Here is a 24,777-nt window from a genome sequence, read left to right as displayed (position 1 = left end):
GAGCGCAGGAGTTTTGCTGTTTAACTCTAATGGTAGTTGTTCGCTTAGAGCACAGGTGTCAAACATACGGCCCATAAAATATGGGTAATTTTCTTATCACAGCAGCGTCTCCAGCGTCTCTGTACGTGGCCCCTCCCTATAGAGCAGCACAAATGAAGACTTGTCTCTTTCCAAACGCTCTTAAAGGACGATCGTTTTGACTGTTGACCGTGACACCCTCATCAGCAAAATGTCAAAAATGAGAAAAGTGGAGCCGAGTGCAGGATTTTACAACAAAAACTGACTTATTCCAATTTACATACAACTTCATGTTAACATTGCGTTGAAATTGCATTTTTCTTAAAGTTTCAGGTTGTTCTTAATATTATAATATTTTGTAAAAGAAAGAGTTCATCAATTAAAAAAGATTTCTGTAATAGATTTGTGTTTCTCTGCACAAATATTTGAACTTATTGTTATTTTTGGGGTTTATATGACATGAGTTTTCTGATCCGGCCCCTTTGGGATCAAAGTAGGTTCGTTATGGCCCCCGGACCAAAATGAGTTTGACACCCCTGGCTTAGAGTGTAAAGGTTCATGTATTCATGCCGAACCATTTCAGTACAGGATGTTCAGTTCGGTGCAGGACTGTGGAAGAGTGAATTTGCACAATTTGTGTTTGTTCACATTCCTCCACTACATGTGCAGCGACACGGAGGCTCGGCTCTTTAATATTCACAAGGGGAATCGTCTGTGATCGCTGGCCGCTTTGACAACAATTGCCCCCCGCTTTGACTACGTCCCTCCGAACTAGGGATGGGCATTCGATGAAATTTTCTTAATCGATCGTCGGAAGAATTAACGATCGATTATCGATTAATCATTAATGTTTTTTATATTAAAATGATCATCATTATTATTACTATCTGCACTACTAATCTGCATAAATAAATTCAACTTTACGACATATAAACCGTAACGACTCTAGAGCCACATCAGCCCGTTTGACATTATAATGTGTTTAATTCAGTTTTGTTCAACTCTCACAGAAACGAAACTTAAAACCACATCGCTAATTTGCATAAACTAAGTGAAGATAAAACTACAGCTCTTGTGTCGCTGATGTGGTTCAACTTTTGTCGGATTAAAAGACATGATTCAGGTGAATACAGGTTAGTGTGACCAGATTTGCGTTTGTTGTCAAAACCAGGACAGCGTACGGGGGAGGGAGGGTGGGACTCGTCATCCACATTGAGCGACTCTCACCTGGTAAAACTTTTTCCCACTGGACACAGAAACATATGTGCTGCTTTATACACTGTGCACATGGACTCACACTTGTCCCGAACGCAACGGAAAGTGTGGAATTTCTTGTACAAATCATCGTTAAATACACATTTGTGCTTCGGTACGTTGCAGACTGACCCACTGTTTGTGTCTCGCTCCTTCTGATGCAGAGACACATGTACACACCTGTTTGGTCACGCTACACACAGCAACCTACATTCAGTTTGTCGATTAAAATGAACGTAATCGCTGAAATTCTTAATGATCAATTATCGATTAATCGACTAATCATGCGAATCCCTACTCCTAACCATGTGAATCCTCGCAAATCTACAGTAGTCGCAAAACCGTGTATCATTTGTTCATTTGTTTTTCAATATAAAACCAAAAATAAGAAAATGATAAAACAACAGTTTTCTTCATTATTTGTCTCCAAAACCAAAATGAAAAAACGGATAACGATTCGTTTTTCAGTTTTCAATTTTGTGTTTAAATGAAGACTGGAAAAAACGGATAAACGTTTACCGTGTACGTGACTTCTGTGACTGCGATGCCAGAATTTTGCACCGCGTAGGGACTGAACCAGGACTGATCCAGGTCCAGGACCAGACCGGAATCAGACCGGAGGCTCAGAGCCCACGGCAGGGCCGGAGCTCGAAGCTGAGGCTCGGACCCCGCGGAGGCTGAGTCAAAGCTCGGAGTCCGTCCTGGTCCCGCTCTGGTCCCGGTCTGGTCTGGTCCCGGTCTGATCCCGGACCTGGATCATCGTTCTTACTGATGCCCCCTGACAGTCACACAACTTATAAGCCACTCAACTAGTTTTCCCCATAACTGAAAATGATTATTCAGAATTAAACTTTATTCCTGGATCATGTAAACGTTTATTCTTCTTAAAAATAATCCCGGTCGTTCAGTTCGTGCTCGTTGTGTCGTCCTTCGATCCGGCTCCACCAGTCGTGTCTTGGGAATTTCCTCCACGTCTCTTTGGATTTGTGAGCGGGATGTGGGAGTGGGCTGAGGTAGAGCAGCCTCACACTCACTTTGTCTTCTTCCTCCTTCTCCGACGCTCTTCCCTTCTCCTCCTCAGCCGACAGACGTAAAGCGTGAAGAGACAATTCTCCAGCTGCTGCTTCGCAATTATCATCGGAACCACCGCGGGAAAAAAGTTTGGATCGTGTTTGTGTCCGTGGAGTAACGACAAACCGAGATGAAAGAAAAGCCGGTAGCAGCTGAAGTGTTTGTGTTTTCTTCCGGTCGACGTAAATTCGTTTGTGTCTCTGTCCAATCAGAACCTTCCCCACCCCCAGACGCTGAGTAAATAAAGACGATTTAACGAGTTTTTCTTGTAAACCTCAATTCAGAATTATTATTTCCATGTAAACTCGAAGGAGAACATTTTAATCCCGAACTATTTAATTCAGAACAATTAATTTAACCTGTAATTTGGTGTGTAAATGCAGAAGTAAAATAAAACACAAATAAACTGCGCATAGGTTTCAGAATGAGGAAAATCTAGGCCGGTTGCCATGGAAACAAATCAAAAAGGGCTCAAAACACTTGTCTGTTTTCTGATTATAAATGAACAACTAAATTATTCAACTGAAAACATGAGACAAACGTTCCTAATCTGGATATTTCCTTTTATTTAATTGTTTTGTGAAGCTCTGTGAGTCAAAAACACACAAAAATGGGCTGACTTTGCTTTACGTAACATCCCGTGACGTCCCTCCTGTGTGACCTCTGACCTCTGTGTTTGCAGGTGGTGAAGATAAACGTGTGTTACTGGAAAGAGAAGAGCCCCGGATCGTACCACGTGAAGAATCGATTCCCGTGTTTCCTGCTGACGGAGGGAGAGGAGGCCAACGAGCACATCTACGGGCTTCCCTCCAACGAGTACCCGGGACTGGTCAAGGTAAGAACCCTCCTCAAACGCAAACTTACACAAAAACTACGCCATCCTCTTGTGCTCTGTTTGTGTTGTAAAAAAGTTTTGTTTGTGTTGTTTAAGTTTTGGAGATATTAATAATTCTTTTATAGGTCAGCCGCCCTCAAGAAGATTAAAAATGCTCTAAAACGCCCAAAGTGGTGTCAGTCGTTTGTGCTGCGAAAAGTTTTGTTTGTGCAATTATGGTTCCGAAGATATTAGCAGCTTTATTTTCAGAAAAATAAGGAAGTATAGGTCGCAGAAATGACCCAAACCGTGAAAAAAAGTCCAAAATACGGTAATTGTTTTTAATCCGTGTGTCATTCATTCATTTTTCAACATAAAACCAAAAATAAGAAAAGGAAAATCAACTGTTTTCTTCATTATTTGTCTCCAAAACCAAAATGAAAAAAACGGATAGTGATTCGTTTTTTTCAGTTTTTGATTTTGTGTTTAAATGAAAAATGGAGAAAACCAATAACGGCCGTTTCCCGTTTACGTGACTTCCGTGACTGCGATGCCGGACTTTTACACTGCATACGGACTGAACCAGGACTGATCCAGGTCCGGGACCAGACTGGGACCAGACCGAGACCAGACTGGGACCAGACCAGGACCGAGACTGGGACCAGCCCGGGACCAGACCGAGACTGAGACCATTACTGAGACCGAGACCAGGCCAGGACCTGACCAGGACCAGAGTGGGACTGAGATCGAGACCAGACTGGGACCAGACCCACGGCAGGTCCGGAGCTCGAAGCTGAGGCTCGAACCCTGTGGAAGCTTGGAGTCAAAGCTCGGAGTCAGCGCTGGTCCCGGTCTGGTTCCGCTCTGGTTCCGGGTCCTGGATCATTCCTGGTTCAGTTCGTATTCGGCGCAAAAGTCCGACATCGCAGTCACGGGAGTCATGTAAACGGGAAACGGTCGTTTTCCCTTTTTTCCATGTTTCATTTAAACACAAAATCGAAAACTGAAAAAATGAATCATTATCTGTTTTTTCATTTTGGTTTTGGAGACAAATAACGAAGAAAACAGTTGTTTTTTCGTTTTCTTATTTCTGGTTTTATATTGAAAAACGAATGAACGCATGAAACACGGATTGTTTTTGTTTCTTGTTTAATGCTTGTGTAGCACTTTGTATTATTTTATTATAATACGGACGTTTTAAGACCAAAATGTCGAGGCTCACAGTTACAGATTGAGGAGCCACAATGTCACTGTGTAAATCAAGGGAAGTCAGGGTCAGAAGGAGCCAGAAGCAGCGTCCAGCAGGTTAGTTAAGTTAATTTATACATACACACAGTCTATGGCGTATTCAGATGAAACAGTAATTTTCTGTAATTTCCTGAGCACTCCAAGCCTCACTAATGACGAGACAGCATGTCGTTATTGTATAGTTTAAAAAGCTCATAAAATGGTATTGAATTTTTAACCTTGACTTCAGACCGGGACGTTCTTCCCTCCAGGTGTGTCTGCTGTTATCGCTCGTCTCTGTGTGGGGCTAATGACTCCGGTCTGGACACTTCTCTGTAGGGCGAGATTTGGCGGCCATATTTAAGTGGTCCGCGGGTGATACTTGGCGGCCATGTTGGTGTGGTCGGTAGGAGAGGGTCTAATGGTGAAATCTCACATGACGAGGGCATAGAGCAGATGGTCTGATCACCACTGCTCCAGTCTGTGACCGGCTTTATAGAAGAAACTTTATGAAGAATAGTCAGTGTAAAAAGACGTAGTTTTACTTTGTTGGAGAATAGCGTATTAGGCAATTTCATTTCTCTCCAGCGGCTACGTCAGGGATCAGAATACACCAGACAGTTTGACGAAGTTGTAGACCGTGCACCGGCTAATCAGTGAAGAGCTGTGAAGCCATGACGTCAAACTCAAGCATTTGTCTGGGTCCATTTTGTGGAGCAGCACAACAGTAAACAAAGACGAACCGAAACATTCTGTGCTGTCAACGATTCCCGAGATCGAGGATTTAAAGCCGGAACAAAGAGAATGTTTGGTGAATTTTATCAAGAGGAAAGACGTTATTGTCCTTCTTCCTACAGGATTTGGCGCATTACATACGTCACGACCAAATTGCAGCGATTGGTTAAATTAAAAATGCACCCGCATACTGTCGAGCGAACGAGTCGTAATGCTGTGAAGTTAGACGGTTTCTACGAAGTGAAACCCCTGGACTAATAGTATCTAAGGGTGTGCAAAAATATAAAAATATCGATATATCGTATGGTTTAATGTGATGATACAGTATTAGTATCATGGGCTGCTGTATCGATATATCGCCAAGAGTATTTTTTGGTATATTTTACTAAATTATTTTGTTACAGCTACAATTTTGTTGTTTGTATAGAGGAAGGAAACTCGTTTGTGCGACACATTTGACATTTTCACTGTTTTGATGATTAAAATGTTTGTGTTTCATATGAACACAAACATTTTAATCACTGCTTTCCAAAAGAAGCAAAGACTTTTAGGCTGTGTTCAGACTGCAGTGACCCAAATCAGATTTTTTGGCCCCTATGTTCCTGTATCTGATCTTTTAATGACAGTCTGAACAACACAGATCCGATTTTTTCAAATGTGACCCAGGACACTTGGATATGTGCTCCTGAAACTGATACATATCTGATCTTTAACATGTGACTTCAGTGTGAACGGTCAAAGCACATTTGTCTGACCTACACGTTATCAACAAGACACAAACGTCACTATTCTGCGCTGAAGTAAGCGAAAATTGTTAATGAACTCCGTGTCACTGAAGTAAAGCACATCTCCACTCACCACTCTTGGCTCCGTCTCCACATCCACACGTTACTTTCAACGGACGTCGCTGCCGCTGCCCCACAAAACACCACGACCAAAAACCTCGTCCTTCTCCTTCTCAATCTCCTCCTTCAAACAAGTAAGTTGTTCATGTTCTGGCTCCGGTACGAGAGGAACTTTAAAATCTCCAGGTGCTCGATGCTGCGTCCATGTTTGGACAACTTCTGTAAACACAGAGACGCTCGCTGCGGTTGACGTCGTCGTGTCTCCAGTGTCACATGTGGGACACTTTTGGGCCGTTTAATGTTCACACTGGAGTCACATACAAGTCACATTTAATTAGAAATGTGAACGACCTCGCAAAAACATCAGATTTTGTAAAAAAAATCGGAATTGAGTGTTAAGCCCTGCAGTCTGAACGTAGCCTTAGTATCACAGTCATGATTTAGTCTTTATTTTTATTGAACCGTATTGAATCGATTTGAAATATATCGTATCAAACCAAAAGTTCATTGTATTGAGATATGTATCGGGTGACCATATTTCCGTTTGTGAAAACCCGGACACCTTACCAGGAGTGGGAGTTGGGGCCTCGACATTGAGCTACTCTCACCTCCCAACCTGTGCACATGGCCTCCCACTTTTCCCGACCGAAACAGAAAACGGAGAATTTCTTGTCAAAGTCACTGTTAAATGCACATTTGCGCTTCGCCGTGTTGCAGACTGACCGACTGTTTGTGTTTGCTCGCTCCTTCTGAGTCACAGACGCTACGAGAGACGCTCAGTTTAACGGCCCCAGTGAAACGAAATAAAAACCCGGACATTTCCACCACTTAAAAAAACAAAAACAAAACCCGGACGCCCAGGATAAGATGCAAAATACGGACATGTCCAGGGAAAAACGGGGCATGTATCGTATCGGCAACTTCTTAATGACACCCAGCCCTAATGGTATATATAGTATAGATTGAATTTCTTCGTTTGCTTCGAAAATATTTACTATTATTATGATTTTATTCTAGAATATTCTTTCTTCAGACCAAAGTTTTGTTGTTTTTACATCTGACGGTATCACTGGCGGTCTTCCTCCGTGTGGATCAGCTGATTTAAACCAGTTTTGGTGCTGTATTTTTTTACCCGTGGAGGCAGGACGACAGCGCCATCTACAGTCCGACTTCTTAGATTTAGACTTGTAAACTTTATTGATCCGCAAGCGAAATTAGTTGGACACGGCAGCTCACGCATCACGTTATTCTTCAGGACAGAATCCCAGGTGTGTGAGAGTAAAAAAGCCCCCTCGTCCCAGTTTATAGTTTTGTTTGTTTTTTTGTTTTTATCTTCTGTCTCGATGATGTTTTGGACCCGTTTGTGTCAAGTACGAAAACTAAACTTTGGTCCCGAAAAAAGAATCTGATCGGAAAAAAAATGAACCTCACTGGACGGTTATTACTTTATTAATCACCATTATTTATTAACGTTTCAGTCTCGACATGAATCTTCTTTATTGACGTTTGTAGACACGTTTCTCTTTAACCTGTGAACACTTTAAAGTTTAAATTCAGATTAAATACAGATCCACGACGTTCACTGCTCGTCGTGTCTCTCTCAGGTCGGGTTCGATAAAAGGTGAGGACTCTCTCTGACGCTCTCGCCGGTTTTATAATGTCACAATTATAAAGCGATTAGCGGCTATTAGCGGCTAATGTGGCTAACGGCTTCCCCATTAGGCAGATCTAATCAGAGCACTGCATTGATTTGTGACTATTATCCCGGGCTGTGTTAGCGCTTAACGTTTAGCACTGTCGGGAAGTTTTTCACATAAGATGCACATATTTGTCTAGTGGATGTTTTATTTTATTGCGACGGTCAAGTTGGTTCAGTTTCGTCGTTGTTAAAGTCGCAGATTACAGTTTAAGCGCGAGATGGACGAGTTCAAACTTCACTGCGACTGATCGTTTTTTTATGAAAAGCTAAAAAGCACAAATGTTGGAGCTGATTCTTTAGTGATTAGCCACAAGAACTCACTGTGTCACAACAAAAACTGCATTTGAACTAGGGATGGGCATTCGATGAAATTTTCTTAATTGATCATCGGAAGAATTAACGATCGAATTATCGATTAATCATTAACGTTTTTATATTAATATTATCATCATTATTATTACTATCTGCACTACTAATCTGCATAAATAAATTCAACTTTACGACATATAAACTGTAACGACTCTAGAGCCACATCAGCCCGTTTGACATTATAATGTGTTTAATTCAGTTTTGTTCAACTCTCACAGAAACGAAACTTAAAACCGCGTCACTAATTTGCATAAACTAAGCGAAGATAAAACTACAGCTCTTGTGTCGCTGATGCGGTTCAACTTCTATCAGATTAAAAGACATGACTCAGGTGAATACAGGTTAGTGTGACCAGATTTGCGTTTGTTAAAACCAGGACACCGTACGGGGGAGGGAGGTGGGGACTCGTCATCGACATTGAGCGACTCTCACCTGGTAAAACTTTTTCCCACTGGACACCGACACATATGTGCTGCTTTATACACTGTGCACATGGACTCACACTTGTCCCGAACGCAACAGAAAGTGTGGAATTTCTTGTACAAATCATCGTTAAATCCACATTTGTGGACGTTTTTTCAGTTTTTGATTTTGTGTTTAAATGAAAAATGGAGAAAACCAGATAACGGCCGTTTCCTGTTTACGTGACTTCCGTGACTGCGATGCCGGACTTTTGCAGACTGACCGACTGTTTGTGTCTCGCTCCTTCTGATGCAGAGACACATGTACACACCTGTTTGGTCACGATACACACAGAAACCGACATTCAGTTTGTCGATTAAAATGAACGTAATCGCTGAAATTCTTAATGATCAATTATCGATTAATCGACTAATCATGCCCATCCATAATTTGAACAACAGTCATTTTAGCTGCCTGTCTGTGTAAGAGTAATAATAAAGTACTGCGTTATGAGTCGTGTTTGGTGCATTCATCAGTGCGAGTGCGGCCTCTGCAGCTCAGGGAGTGAATTCTGGAGGTTTCACATGAGGCCCGTCCATAAACTGAGAATGAGACAAACCTGTGTGTGTTTGTATCTGCAGGTTGAGGCTCTGTGGACACAGGTTCATCTGTGATTGGGACACGTTTTTAAAACAGTAAGAGCACAGGTTCATTTAAAATGTCACTCGGTTGTAACACCTTGATAATATCTGGACCAAAAGCTGAAACTTCTGAATGTCCAGACATTGGAAGAAAAATATAAACTATTTCTGTGTTATATTTCATTGCTTTGTTTGTAAAGGGACAAAATGGATTCAAATACTGCATAGACCATGAACTTGGTACAAACACTATGAAGTCTTTTTGTGAAAAGGGAGTTTGAATTGTGACAAAACTGTTTAGATCAAATGAAAAGATGATTTGTTAAATTCGTGCTTTTCTGTTGTGGTGCTACAATAGAAATATTTCCTCAGATATGTGAGTTCCACTGTGTGTGTGTGTGTGTGTGTGTGTGTGTAGCGGTTCAAGTTTATTCCTCACTTTGTTCACACATTAGAGCGTCCTAATGAGTTAGGACATTACATCCACATCATCAGCATGCTAACCACACACTACTGTTATTATTAAATACATTTAAGACAAACACACAAGAGGAAACATGAGATTTGGTATGAATTGTTTATTTATTTTTTTTTAGTTTATTTTATTTTTTAGTTTATTTATTTATTTATAAATAAATTAACTAAAAAAATATATAATATTTTTTTTATTTTTGGAAAAGTTAATGCACTTAAACACATTCCAACAGAAACGTTCTTTCCATTGCAATGACAAATGCATCTTCTTCTTTTTTTAATCTGTATCAGTTGATGGTCTAATGAAACACCCTCCTCAGCCTCCAGAAGAAGTGTGACAGGGTGGACTTGCGGCGCGTGTGGAAGGCTCTCAGCTCGCTGTTGACATGGGTCACAACTGCTGCCTCAAAACGTGCAGTATCTTCTGCTGAAGCTGCCCTAAAGACGGTCCAAGACGAGCCGTACTGCACTTTTAGTTGTTTGGCCACTTTTTTGCCAATTTTCTTGAAATCTTTAAGGCTGATCTCATCATCTCCAACTACAACGATGTGCTCCTGGATCTTTTGGTGTAACTCAGCAGCCATCAGGACGTGATCCTGTTTGGTTATTTTGGCCATTTTGAAAATGCGTTTGAGACAAGCCTCTGTGAAGATGTGGGACACTCCATGTCCACAAGGAGGGAGCAGGTGGGCTGATCGTCTCTGTTTTGGTTTCCAGAGGAGAGGACATTTCGTCTGTTTGTTGATGCAGGGTGTGGTCTGGTGGACTCACTTCCCTCTCGGCCTCTGGCTCATGAGCAGTGACACTTGGTGCTGGTGAAGTGCAGCTCTGGTGCTCTTCAGGCAGAGCTGGACTCAGGCTGCAGACATCTTCACTCTGCTCTTGGTGAGTGGTGGTTTGGTCTTTGATGTCGTCATTTTCTGCAGTAACTCCAGTGAAGGCAAACTGGGACAGGTCTTCCACAGGGAGCACCTGTAGTTCCTCTGACGCAGGTTGCACTTCCTCCTGGAGCTCGTCATTCCCTTGGCTCAGGGATGTGGAGTCCTGGGACACATCAGGTACCTGCTGTTGGCTTTCTGCAGGTGTCTGTTCCAGGACATTTTCAAAATGAATTTCTTGTGGAAATTCTTCAGTTTCTAGAGTCGTTTCCTCCTCTACCAGTTTGACCGAGCTACTCTGTGAAACAACTGGGGCAGCTCCAGCTTCAGACTGGTTTTCTTCTGGTGTATCCTCCAGAAGTCCACTCGTCACAGTGATGGTCTCTTCTGCTGGGCTGGTGACATCCTGTGCATGTGAGTGCTCTTCAGACACAGGGGTCACTGGTTTGATCTCCTCAGACTCAGGACGGGTGAGGAAGGCTCTCAGCTCGGTGCTGAGATGGGCCAGAATAGCTGCTTCTAAAGGTGCAGTATCTACTGCACAAACAGCTCTCAAGAAGGCGTGAGGGGAGTCATACTCCACTTCGATATTTTTGGCCGCTCTTTTGGCAATTTCTTCTAGGTCCTCAAGGCTGATATCAGCATCTCCATCAACAATGACGTGCTCCTGAATCTTTCTTTGAATCTCCTCAGCCATCAGACTGTGGTCCATGTTGACCACTTTTAAAGTGTGTTTGACACAAGCCTCTGTGAGGATGTGTGGTGCTCCATGTCCACAGGAGGGTGCAGGCGAGTCGATCATCTCCTCTGGTGGGACAGGATCTTCTGCTGGACTGACAGGGTCTATTGGGCTGGAAACTTCCTGTGGAGATGGAACCTGTGCAGGACTGGGCTCCTCTGGTGAATCCACTGAACCGTTTGTGGCGTCAGTTTGTTCTCCTCTTTTAAAGCTTTCCTTCTTTGCTCTAAAAGCCCGCTGGAGTTCCAGCTTGTACAGCTGCTGCTGCCGGACAACATGCTGCTGGAACTCATGTTCTTGGGCAGGGTGCATCTTTGGGTTGTGTTGTTCCATCAACTCCTTATACCCCATCATCTCCAGCATTTTGTGAGCTGCTTTGACCTTGGCTGCTTTCTTGTTGGAGGCCATTCCCTGGCAGGACATCTGGCCCACTCTTACCTCCACACAGAAGGTGGTGCTGTAGGCGTCGCGCTGCACAAACGAGACCACCGTGAATTCAGGAGCTCTCTGCCTCCTCACATCCAGTATTTCTGAGAGGGCGGTGATCGGATTCTTGTTATAAAAGTAGAATGGACGTTCCACAGGGTCCACCAGATCTACGTGGGGTTTCTCCCAATATGGAGTCACATTCTGTGGCACTGGGAGCTGCTTCAGCTCCTCCACCACTTTCTTGGCTGCATCTAGTTTAGCCTTTTGTTTTGTGGGTCCAAAGCCAAAGCCAACATAGTTTCCCGCTCGTACTTCAGCGTGGAAGGTTCTTCTATGGGCTTGGCCGTCTTCTTGTACGTCAAACTGGACGTGCAGATCGTGCAACGCAGCAAGATCATATAAACGCGTCAAGTCTGATTTGTAAACCTCCGTAGGTCTTTCTCTGCTTCCATCTTGTAGATCGTAGTAGTCGCCATCGAGTAACGTGTCTGTTTGTGTCTCGTCTTCTGGCGGCGTCTCACTTATACAAAACCAGAGATGTGTCCAGCTTTGAAGTGTGATGTCATGAAGCATGGAATGTCGTTGGCACGGCGACGACCAATGGGCTTGAAGAGAAGGAGAATGTTGACTGTTGCCATAGCAACGTAGAACTCCCAACATTGCAGTGTTAAAGTGTTTTTCACCTTTTTTCAGATTATTTCTTGGTTTGGTGGGATAAAATCTGGGGTAAATATTCATAATTTTACATCAGTGATGTGGCAGTTTGTGGAAAAAAGTTAAAAAGGTGAATGTAAAAATACAGGAAGTAGAAGAATAAATGAAGGTGATGTGTTTTTTATTATTTTTAGCTTAATCGCACTTAACAGGTCAGTAACAGATGTGGAGTTACCTCTAAGTCTGGCCACGTCCAATTAGGAAATAAGATGATAAACTTCACCATAATTTAAAAAATATAAAAATAAAAACTTACATGTATTCAGTTACAAGTGGTTTTATATCTTATCAATAAAATTCACCAAGTCTTTTCTTTTTTACCATTTTGATTTAAGATGGCGTCTTTGTTATAAAACGACAAGACCAGTTTTGCTCTAATACGTGGGACAAAATAAACCTGTATGTATCGTATTTCTCTGTGTCTTGCCTCAGAAGGACGTGACATTTTGAAGCTGCATTCAGCCTCAAGAAGCACGAGCTGGTCAGTCACTGCGCTGCACACACGACGGCACTTTTAGCTTCTACTACTTGATTTACTGTCATCAAAAAAGTGTGCAGTCGTCAAGTCACGGCTCTCTAACCTTCCTTACTCCGGTGAGCTCCCTTTACAAAACCCAACTGCCCAGCGCTCACGAAAACTTGAGTTTGAGAGCCACGACTTCAGAGGGGTTTTTAATTTTTATTTGTTTTACCTTTATTTAACAAGGAGGTCCCATGGAGTTTCAGAAAAGAAGAGACGTGGCCAACGCAGCAGCCAACACAATCAAAACGAAACAGTAAAATCACAAAGTATCACATTATAAAACCGTTTGCATCTTTACAGAAAAAACACACATGTCGAACATCTCACCCTGTTATGAGTGTTAAGTGTTTATCATCCTAATATATTTCCAAGTAAAATAAGCCTCGAGCATTTTACACGTTGTTTTTCTGCGGACTAGCCTGATATTTATTTTTACGATGACGGGCCCATAGACAGACTGATAATAAAGAATTACTCAAACATGTGTGAATGAAACAAAACACAACTCCAAATATTTTTTTTTATTTTTGGAAAAGTTAATGCACTTAAACACATTCCAACAGAAACGTTCTTTCCATTGCAATGACAAATGCATCTTCTTCTTTTTTTAATCTGTATCAGTTGATGGTCTAATGAAACACCCTCCTCAGCCTCCAGAAGAAGTGTGACAGGGTGGACTTGCGGCGCGTGTGGAAGGCTCTCAGCTCGCTGTTGACATGGGTCACAACTGCTGCCTCAAAACGTGCAGTATCTTCTGCTGAAGCTGCCCTAAAGACGGTCCAAGACGAGCCGTACTGCACTTTTAGTTGTTTGGCCACTTTTTTGCCAATTTTCTTGAAATCTTTAAGGCTGATCTCATCATCTCCAACTACAACGATGTGCTCCTGGATCTTTTGGTGTAACTCAGCAGCCATCAGGACGTGATCCTGTTTGGTTATTTTGGCCATTTTGAAAATGCGTTTGAGACAAGCCTCTGTGAAGATGTGGGACACTCCATGTCCACAAGAGGGAGCAGGTGGGCTGATCGTCTCTGTTTTGGTTTCCAGAGGAGAGGACATTTCGTCTGTTTGTTGATGCAGGGTGTGGTCTGGTGGACTCACTTCCCTCTCGGCCTCTGGCTCATGAGCAGTGACACTTGGTGCTGGTGAAGTGCAGCTCTGGTGCTCTTCAGGCAGAGCTGGACTCAGGCTGCAGACATCTTCACTCTGCTCTTGGTGAGTGGTGGTTTGGTCTTTGATGTCGTCATTTTCTGCAGTAACTCCAGTGAAGGCAAACTGGGACAGGTCTTCCACAGGGAGCACCTGTAGTTCCTCTGACGCAGGTTGCACTTCCTCCTGGAGCTCGTCATTCCCTTGGCTCAGGGATGTGGAGTCCTGGGACACATCAGGTACCTGCTGTTGGCTTTCTGCAGGTGTCTGTTCCAGGACATTTTCAAAATGAATTTCTTGTGGAAATTCTTCGGTTTCTAGAGTCGTTTCCTCCTCTACCAGTTTGACCGAGCTACTCTGTGAAACAACTGGGGCAGCTCCAGCTTCAGACTGGTTTTCTTCTGGTGTATCCTCCAGAAGTCCACTCGTCACAGTGATGGTCTCTTCTGCTGGGCTGGTGACATCCTGTGCATGTGAGTGCTCTTCAGACACAGGGGTCACTGGTTTGATCTCCTCAGACTCAGGACGGGTGAGGAAGGCTCTCAGCTCGGTGCTGAGATGGGCCAGAATAGCTGCTTCTAAAGGTGCAGTATCTACTGCACAAACAGCTCTCAAGAAGGCGTGAGGGGAGTCATACTCCACTTCGATATTTTTGGCCGCACTTTTGGCAATTTCTTGTAGCTGCTTCAGCTCCTCCACCACTTTCTTGGCTGCATCTAGTTTAGCCTTTTGTTTTGTGGGTCCAAAGCCAAAGCCAACATAGTTTCCCGCTCGTACTTCAGCGTGGAAGGTTCTTCTATGGGCTTGGCCGTCTTCTTGTACGTCAAACTGGACGTGCAGATCGTGCAACGCAGCAAGATCATATAAACGCGTCAAGTCTGATTTGTAAACCTCCGTAGGTCTTTCTGCTTCCATCTTGTAGATCGTAGTAGTCGCCATCGAGTAACGTGTCTGTTTGTGTCTCGTCTTCTGGCGGCGTCTCACTTATACAAAACCAGAGATGTGTCCAGCTTTGAAGTGTGATGTCATGAAGCATGGAATGTCGTTGGCACGGCGACGACCAATGGGCTTGAAGAGAAGGAGAATGTTGACTGTTGCCATAGCAACGTAGAACTCCCAACATTGCAGTGTTAAAGTGTTTTTCACCTTTTTTCTGATTATTTCTTGGTTTAGTGGGATAAAATCTGGGGTAAATATTCATAATTTTACATCAGTGATGTGGCAGTTTGTGGAAAAAAGTTAAAAAGATAAATGTAAAAATACAGGAAGTAGAGAAGTCCGATAACGAAATCCCTCTACCTCTGTCATCAACACGGACGATTTCTATCCAAAATGCAGAGACAAATTACGCACAATACATTTTTCTTGCAGTTTAAAGTTAAGATGAAGGTGACGTCTTTTTTCATTATTATTAGCTTAATCATACATTTCATTAACACTTAACTGCTAAGTATCAGATATGGAATTACCTTTAAGTCTGGCAACGTCCCATTAGGAAGTAAAATGATAAACTTCACCATAATTTTTAAAAACTGAAAAACTTGACACAGTTTTAAGTAGTAAAAATGCAATGATGTCAGGTATGTTTTAGTGACATGGGCAGTCTGATCAGTCATTTGCACTTTAAACAAAGTCTTCAACTAGGGTGACCAGAAAAGTTTCCTGAAAGTGCCACAACCAGGATTTCCCCGACTTTATGGAGTTCAGCTCAGTGCGTTGAATCTCTCATCGTAAGTGCAGATGCTCTGGGTTCAAGATGCTGATTTGTTGCTTACATTTTTATTTAGTTCGTTCTTGTAATAATTTCTTATTTTAATCATTTATTAAAACTCAATGTATTTATTGGTTAACGTGATTTTTTTTTTGTGTGCGTTTGAAAAGAAAGGCAACTTCGAACCCGTCGACATTTCTGTGTGTCGCTGTTATTTGGTCGTGATGTATGTAATGCGCCTCTAACGGGGCTAACTCGTATTTTAAGCTTTTCCCAAATCCCGTAGGAAGAAGGGCAATTTTTCTTTTTCCCCTTGATGAAATTCACCAAACATTCTCTTTATTCCAACTTTAAATCCTCAATCTCAGGAATCGTTGACAACACTGAATACTGTATTTTTCGCTCTGGATTATAAGGCGCACTCTCATTGAATGGTCTATTTTCAAACTTTTGTCACATATAAACCTCACCGGACTATAAGGCACATTAAACGAAACACAACAGTTAGATAAGTCAGTCGAACTTTATTTAACACGTTCACAATAACTCTCAACTTTGTCCAATTATAACGCGTGAAAAATAATTCACAAAAACTCAAAATTGTTCAAACAGTTGGGCGATTACGGCGTCCGTACGATACATACCTCGATACACAGGCCATGATACGATACATATCTCGATACACGGGCCACGATACGATACATACCTCGATACACGGGCCGCGATACGATACATACCTCGATACACGGGCCCGATACGATACATACCTCGATACACGGGCCAGATACGATACATACCTCGATACAGATACGATACACGGGCCGCGATACGATACATACGATACACGGGCCGCGATACGATACATACTCGATACACGGGCCGCGATACGATACATACCTCGATACACGGGCCGCGATACGATACATACCTCGATACACGGGCCGCGATACGATACATACCTCGATACACGGGCCGCGATACGATACATACCTCGATACACGGCCGCGATACGATACATACCTCGATACACGGGCCGCGATACATACATACCTCGATACACGGGCCGCGATACGATACATACCTCGATACACGGGCCGGATACGATACATACTCGATACACGGGCCGCGATACGATACATACTCGATACACGACGATACATACATCGATACACAGGCCACGATACGATACATATCTCGATACACCACGATACGATACATACTCGATACACGGGCCACGATACGATACATACCTCGATACACGGGCCACGATACGATACTCGATACACGGGCCACGATACGATACATACGATACACGGCCACGATACATACATACCTCGATACACGGGCCACGATACGATACATATCTCGATACACGGGCCACGATACGATACATACCTCGATACACGGGCCACGATACATACATCGATACACAGGCCACGATACGATACATATCTCGATACACGGGCCACGATACGATACATACCTCGATACACGGGCCACGATACGATACATACCTCGATACACGGGCCACGATACGATACATATCTCGATACACGGGCCACGATACGATACATACCTCGATACACGGGCCACGATACGATACATACCTCGATACACGGGCCACGATACGATACATATCTCGATACACGGGCCACGAAACGATACATACCTCGATACACGGGCCACGATACATACATCGATACACGGGCCACGATACGATACATATCTCGATACATGGGCCACGATACGATACATACCTCGATACACGGGCCACGATACGATACATACCTCGATACACGGGCCACGATACGATACATACCTCGATACACAGGCCACGATACGATACATACCTCGATACACGGGCCACGATACGATACATACCTCGATAGACGGGCCACGATACGATACATATCTCGATACACAGGCCACGATACGATACATATCTCGATACAGTGCACTTTCAGTTCGATATGATATATTTCAAATCGATTCGATACGGTTCAATAAAAAATAAAAGCTAAATCGTGACTGTGATATTAAAGTCTTTGTTAAACCACTTTTTGTGCAAAATTCATATGAAACACAAACATTTTAATCCTCAAAACAGAGTCAAAATATCAAATGTGTCGCATAAATGAGTTTCCTTTCACTCCACAAGCAACAAAACTGTAGGTCTGTAACAAAATAATTTAGTAAAATACTCTTGGTGATATATCGATACGGCAGCCCACGATATCGATACTGTATCACCACATTAAACGATACGATATATCGATATTCCGATATTTTTGCACACCCCTAGTGGTTACTGTTCCCTGGTTCGGGTCTTGGTGAAAGCTCAGACCACAGTTGATACAATATTATCAAAGGCCTTATTTTACACAAAACTGACTCTTGATGCTTCAAGTCGTTATAATGTTGTCACCTCCTCAAAAACAGACCTGGAGTCGTGTTTTGTTTCATTCACACATGTTTAAGTAAACCTTTATTATTAGTCTGTCTACATCTCTAAAACTCAAAAATGCTCTGTTCCAGTAGTAAACTCCATTTACCTTTTGTTTAGTCGAGATTGACAATTCCAGGGCTGAAATCATCCAAATGATTCTCCTAAAGCTGCATGGAGTTTAATCCTTCAAGACCTAAGAGGAATTTTAGCACATTTTTCCTCGCCTGGATAAAAAAAAAAAAAACTATTAAAACTCCCCCTTTTACTTTCTAATGAAGTGTTATACATCCTTTTTTCAGTACAACCTGTTATTTCACAATCTGCTGCTGTAGTTGTATCATGTGGCTGTAATAAAAGCTACAGGACCAGAAATACAAATGAAAAAAAAAAAAAAAACGGAAAATAAAATCCCTTTCTTTCATACAAAAGACACAGCAAACATGTATAAACTACTTTTTAGACATAAAAATAAAAATTCTGTCGCTGGAGAGTAGGGATGGGCATGATTAGTCAATTAATCGATAATTGATCATTAAGAATTTCATCGATTACGTTAATTTTAATCGACAAACCGAATGTAGGTTGCTGTGTGTATCGTGACCAAACAGGTGTGTACATGTGTCTCTCTGCATCAGAAGGAGCGAGACACAAACAGTGGGTCAGTCTGCAACGTACCGAAGCACAAATGTGTATTTAACGATGATTTGTACAAGAAATTCCACACTTTCCGTTGCGTTCGGGACAAGTGTGAGTCCATGTGCACAGTGTATAAAGCAGCACATATGTTTCTGTGTCCAGTGGGAAAAAGTTTTACCAGGTGAGAGTCGCTCAATGTGGATGACGAGTCCCCACCCCCCTCCCCCCGTACGGTGTCCTGGTTTTGACAAACGCAAATCTGGTCACACTAACCTGTATTCCACCTGAGTCATGTCTTTTAATCCGACAGAAATTGAACCACATCAGCGACACAAGAGCTGTAGTTTTATCTTCGCTTAGTTTATGCAAATTAGCGATGTGGTTTTAAGTTTTGTTTCTGTGAGAGTTGAACAAAACTGAATTAAACACATTATAATGTCAAACGGGCTGATGTGGCTCTAGAGTCGTTACGGTTTATATGTCGTAAAGTTGAATTTATTTATGCAGATTAGTAGTGCAGATAGTAATAATAATGATGATCATTTTAATATCAAAACGTTAATGATTAATCGATAATCGATCGTTAATTCTTCCGACGACCGATTAAGAAAATTTCATCGAATGCCCATCCCTACTGGAGAGAAATGAAATTGATCAGAGACACTAGGTTGCACTAGCCTGGCTATCAGATTCTAGTCGATGGATTGAAAGCGAGGATAGCGAGATAATGAATATTTGGGTGGATCGCTGTATTCGGGCATCTGAAATTGGTAGGTCTCTGGCGATTTTGTTTCAGTAAAGGTAAAGGTAGTTCACTGGAGAAAGGTTGGAGACCCCTGTACTAGGCAATGTGCCGAGTACAATGTGCGTATAAGACTACACCCAACACCCAGTCTCCCCTCCAAGTACCAACCAGACCCAAAGACCTGATCCGTGTGAACTCTTTCCCCCATGAAGACGACATTTGCGACCTCCCCTGTTTCCTTAATGACGTGTTTCGACACCTCCGCTGTTTCACTAAAGACGTGATTTGACGACCACTAGAAACGGTTCCTGTTTTTCACATGTAAACAGAGACTGTGATCGGGGGGGGCCACTTCAACCCACACTAGACTGACCAATAGGATTCAAGGATATGTTTTCACCAGTTTTTTCCAAAGTTCATCGAAGTTGTGACGATGGTAGCTTCCGGAAAAAACACAACACGAAACACGAGCGATGGAAAGATTGCGGTGCACAGTTTTAGAAATAATGAGGAGCAGATGTATTTTATGGATAAGTTTAGAGAAAGTGACTTATAGATTTCAAAGTGATGATGAAGTTGATTATAAAGTGGAAAACGGTGATAGCGACGGACTTTTGGAGAGTGAAACTTAAGAAGGGGAGAACGCCGGTGTCCAAACAAACTATCCGGGACTTTATACTCGATTATGAACCAAAATTGCCCTGAAATCTGGATGTTTCTCAGGTGAGTCCTTTGAAATATTCCAGTCTTTTTTTCCAAGATGCGACGTATGACAGAATCGCCACTGCTGGACACCCACTGACGGAGAAGAGTTTTATTATTAAATTATTATATTATTATATTATAAAAAGCTAAATGAGTTGAATAAGTTAAATGGAAAAAATGATTTAGGTCCACACAGGTGAACAACAGGTAAAAACAGGTGCACACTTTACTTTACTGTATCTGGTGATATGAAATCTGTTTAAATACTTTGACAAATTTATTTATTTTTTTACATTTTTTATGAATATAATACTCAGAACATGCAGATATCAGATGCTGAATGTAGTTTTTTTGTTTTTGATTTTGCACCTGAGCAGGTAAACTCTCATTTTCAGTGAGCTGTTATAAACCTGTAAATGAGTTGAATCACATTTAAACATCCAGAAATGAATAGTTCAGAGTCTAAGGTTTCCAGAGATACAAATATGTCTGTGTTACAATTAAGTTCATGAGTGTGAAAATCATTTATAATCACTCGTGGAAGTCTGTTTTCTTTTATGCAATTACGCTCTATTTGTAGCCCTAGACATACATGTACAGTGTTGGGGAGTAACAGATTACATGTACCGGAGTTATGTAATCTGTTGTTAATTTGACTCATTGCCAGACACTAAACCAGGTCTAAAACCAGGACTTAAACCAGGTCTAAACTAGGACTAAACCAGGACTAAAACCCGTCTAAAACCAGGTCTAAAACCAGGTCTTAAACCAGGTCTAAAACCAGGTCTAAAACCAGGTCTAAAACCAGGTCTAAAACCAGGTCTAAAACCAGTAAAACAGGACTAAACCAGGACTAAAACCCGTCTAAAACCAGGTCTAAAACCAGGTCTTAAACCAGGTCTAAACTAGGACTAAACCAGGACTAAAACCCGTCTAAAACCAGGTCTAAAACCAGGTCTAAAACCAGGTCTAAACTAGGACTAAACCACGACTAAAACCAGGTCCAAACCAGGACTAAAACCAGGTCTAAACCAGGTCTAAAACCAGGACTAAACCAGGACTAAACCAGGACTAAACCAGGACTAAACCAGGACTAAACCAGGTCTAAACCAGGTCTAAAACCAGGTCTAAAACCGGGTCTAAACCAGGTCTAAAACCAGGTCTAAAACCAGGTCTAAACTAGGACTAAACCAGGACTAAAACCCGTCTAAAACCAGGTCTAAAACCAGGTCTAAAACCAGGTCTAAAACCAGGTCTAAAACCAGGTCTAAAACCAGGTCTAAACTAGGACTAAACCAGGACTAAAACCAGGTCTAAAACCAGGTCCAAACCAGGTCTAAAACCAGGTCTAAAACCATGTCTAAACTAGGACTAAACCAGGACTTAAACCAGGTCTAAAACCAGGTCCAAACCAGGTCTAAAACCAGGTCCAAACCAGGTCTAAAACCAGGTCTAAAACCAGGACTAAACCAGGTCCAAACCAGGTCTAAAACCAGGTCTAAAACCAGGTCCAAACCAGGTCTAAACTAGGACTAAACCAGGACTTAAAACCAGGTCTAAAACCAGGTCCAAACCAGGTCTAAAACCAGGTCTAAAACCATGTCTAAACTAGGACTAAACCAGGACTTAAAACCAGGTCTAAAAACCAGGTCCAAACCAGGTCTAAAACCAGGTCTAAACCAGGACTAAACCAGGTCCAAACCAGGTCTAAAACCAGGTCCAAACCAGGTCTAAAACCAAATCTAAACCAGGACTAAACCAGGTCTAAAACGAGGTCCAAACTACATCTCAAACAGGACTTAACAGGACTAAATCCTGCTGTGTGGACGTGTCTCCTCTTCTTCTATCAATAATATTTTTAATTTGGTTCAGTAAAGTTTGGGCTTTTTATTTTCTTTTATCAGACAAAACTTCTTATGTTACGATATCTTAGTCTTTGTTTCTCTACAGCAAATCAAGTAATCCAAAGTAATCAGATTACATTACTCACTTTAAGTAACTTTATGGATTCCGATACAAACTACATTTTGGTGTAAGTAATCTGTAATCTGTAGGGGATTACATTTTAAAAGTCACCTTCCCAACACTGATTATGTCTGGGTTGTTCCTTGTCGGCGTCCAAGGGGGAAAGAGTTAAATATTACAGAATGTTGTGATAAACCGTCTGGACCTCGCTGTTTGTTGTCGTTTCTTCAGATCTGCTTCCACATGGGCAGCCCCGCCGACCCGGACCACAGGGACAGACAGACCGACCGCTCAGACGTGGACATCCTCAGCCGATACGTGACCCGCTGTGTCCCGGGACTGGAGCCAGAGCCGGCCATCGTGGAGAGCTGCCTGTACACGGTAAAGACCATATGTACACACCATATGAATTTAATGTCTCTGATCTGGGCAAGATTCTAAAACTTACATCAGGTTATTCATCTTGTTTTCAGATTTATTATCCACTTATTAGTTCTGAGATGCTTAATTCTAGTCTAGAGGTTGTTTATTAGGGTTAGATAGATAATTTCACAACTTTTAAGTCATTTTCTGATATATTTAAGTGTTTATATCTTGCATTTTGGCCAAGTTTTTTTACAATGGGTCTGGTCAAGCAGAAGTAAACAACAAGGCCAAAAATTCAAGTTAATGCATCTGATATAAAAATGTATTGAACAGATACATATGTACTCTAGTTTATGAAACTGTTTACCTTTTTTCTGTACCATTTTTGGTTCTAAAGTTCCATACGTTTTTTTTAAACAGACCATGTATGAAACATGGAACAAAAATTATTTCCCAAATTTCAAAGACCTGAAAATCATGTAAATAAATGGATGTATTTCATCATATCTTGTGTTATTCCATCTTTGAACTGTTGATGAAGGTACATGATTTAAAAAAACATTTATTTAAAATGATAAAAATTTGCTTGGAAGGACTGACATATTTTATAGAAATAGTTTCCTTTCATTTTGAAGTAATATTAAAGTATTCAGAAGAAAAAAGTGACAAATGATGTAAAATCCTGCACCTTCTACTTGTTTGCACAATTTTCCCTCCGTTACTTTTCCCTCCGTTACCATGAACTTTCTTAATAAAAAATCTCATGAGTCAAAAAGTAAGAGGTTTTTCAACCTAATCTTGTACCATATGGTAGAAAACTATATGAAGCAAATATTCAAACCAGTTTGTTAAGGATATGTAAGTGAGAACCAAGAGTTATCACTGTTTGGATTTATTGCCCAAAAAGTGCTGCATATTTCATTCCCTCCGTTACCGACATGAGTTTTTAAATTTTTTGTCAACAACTTGAAAGAATATCACAGGTTTAACTTGACCCTGTTGGAGTGTAACTCTTTCCTACATTCTGATACTTTACTTATTTCAATAGTTCCTCTAGTTTCTGAATAAGAGACATTTGAATGTCAAAAATCTACCCCTGTTTCCCTCCGTTACTGCTTGACCAGACCCCTATTTATAATTCTATGCATTTGTGTAGTAAAATATGAATAGTCTTCGAGATAATCACTAATTATAACAGTTCCTTTCTCTTTCAGTGTATGCTCAGTGGGACATTGTTTGTGGCGTTCACGGTGACTCTGGGCTTTGTTCAGTTGTGGCGTGTAGGGAGGTGCTGTCTGGGACCAACGGATTGTCGGCGTGTTCGCGGTGACTCAGTTGTTCAGTCGTGTCTAGAAGCGGCACATTGCACTCGCTTTTGCGTTCGTTCCTCCGTTCCGTTCCTCGTCGGCGTGGAGTGACGAGTGTGTCTGTGGGTGTTTTTCGCTGTGCAGTATAGGGCGCTCTGGATTGTGGGGTGCGCAGTAGTTTTTTGATAGGGTTGGAGGCTTAAGAGCACGTCTAAGGCTGTGTTCAGACTGCAGGGCTTAATGCTCAATTCAGATTTTTTCATGAAATCTGATGTTTTTGCGAGGTCGTTCACATTTCCAATTAAATGTGACTTGTATGTGACTCCAGTGTGAACATTAAACGGCCCAAAAGTGTCCCACATGTGACACTGGAGACACGACGACGTCAACCGCAGCGAGCGTCTCTGTGTTTACGGAAGTTGTCCAAACATGGACGCAGCATCGAGCACCTGGAGATTTTAAAGTTCCTCTCGTACCGGAGCCAGAACATGAACAACTTACTTGTTTTAAGGAGGAGATTGAGAAGGAGAAGGACGAGGTTTTTGGTCGTGGTGTTTTGTGGGGCAGCGGCAGCGACGTCCGTTGAAAGGAACGTGTGGATGTGGAGACGGAGCCAAGAGTGGTGAGTGGTGATGTGCTTCACTTCAGTGACACAGAGTTCATTAACAATTTTCACCTACTTCAGCGCAGAATAGTGACGTTTGTGTCTTGTTGATAACGTGTAGGTGGATGAATGCACTTTGGCCGTTCACACTGAAGTCACATGTCAAAAGATCAGATATGTATCAGTTTCAGGAGCACATATCCAAGTGTCCTGGGTCACATTTGAAAAAATCGGATCTGTGTCGTTCAGACTGTCAATAAAAGATCAGATACAGGAACATAGAGGCCAAAAAATCAGATTTGGGTCACTTCA

At 42.0% G+C, this 24,777-nt stretch overlaps 1 protein-coding gene across 1 annotated transcript in view; it reads left to right on the top strand.

Annotated features, from left to right (window-relative positions):
- The window catches only part of pipox (pipecolic acid oxidase), a 75,787-nt gene that overhangs the window by 27,973 nt on the left and 23,037 nt on the right, over positions 1 to 24,777 (top strand). Inside the window, exons 6-7 of the mRNA XM_055166759.1 lie at positions 3,026 to 3,178; positions 22,420 to 22,569. Coding sequence (XP_055022734.1) covers positions 3,026 to 3,178; positions 22,420 to 22,569 — 303 coding nt within the window. The remainder of the gene's footprint in view (positions 1 to 3,025; positions 3,179 to 22,419; positions 22,570 to 24,777) is intronic.

The sequence above is a fragment of the Boleophthalmus pectinirostris genome, unplaced genomic scaffold (assembly GCF_026225935.1).
Source record: "Boleophthalmus pectinirostris isolate CB_2022bp ecotype Guang Dong unplaced genomic scaffold, ASM2622593v1 HiC_scaffold_9, whole genome shotgun sequence".
Taxonomy (NCBI): Eukaryota; Metazoa; Chordata; class Actinopteri; order Gobiiformes; family Gobiidae; genus Boleophthalmus; species Boleophthalmus pectinirostris.
This window is presented reverse-complemented; position numbering and strand designations above follow the sequence as displayed.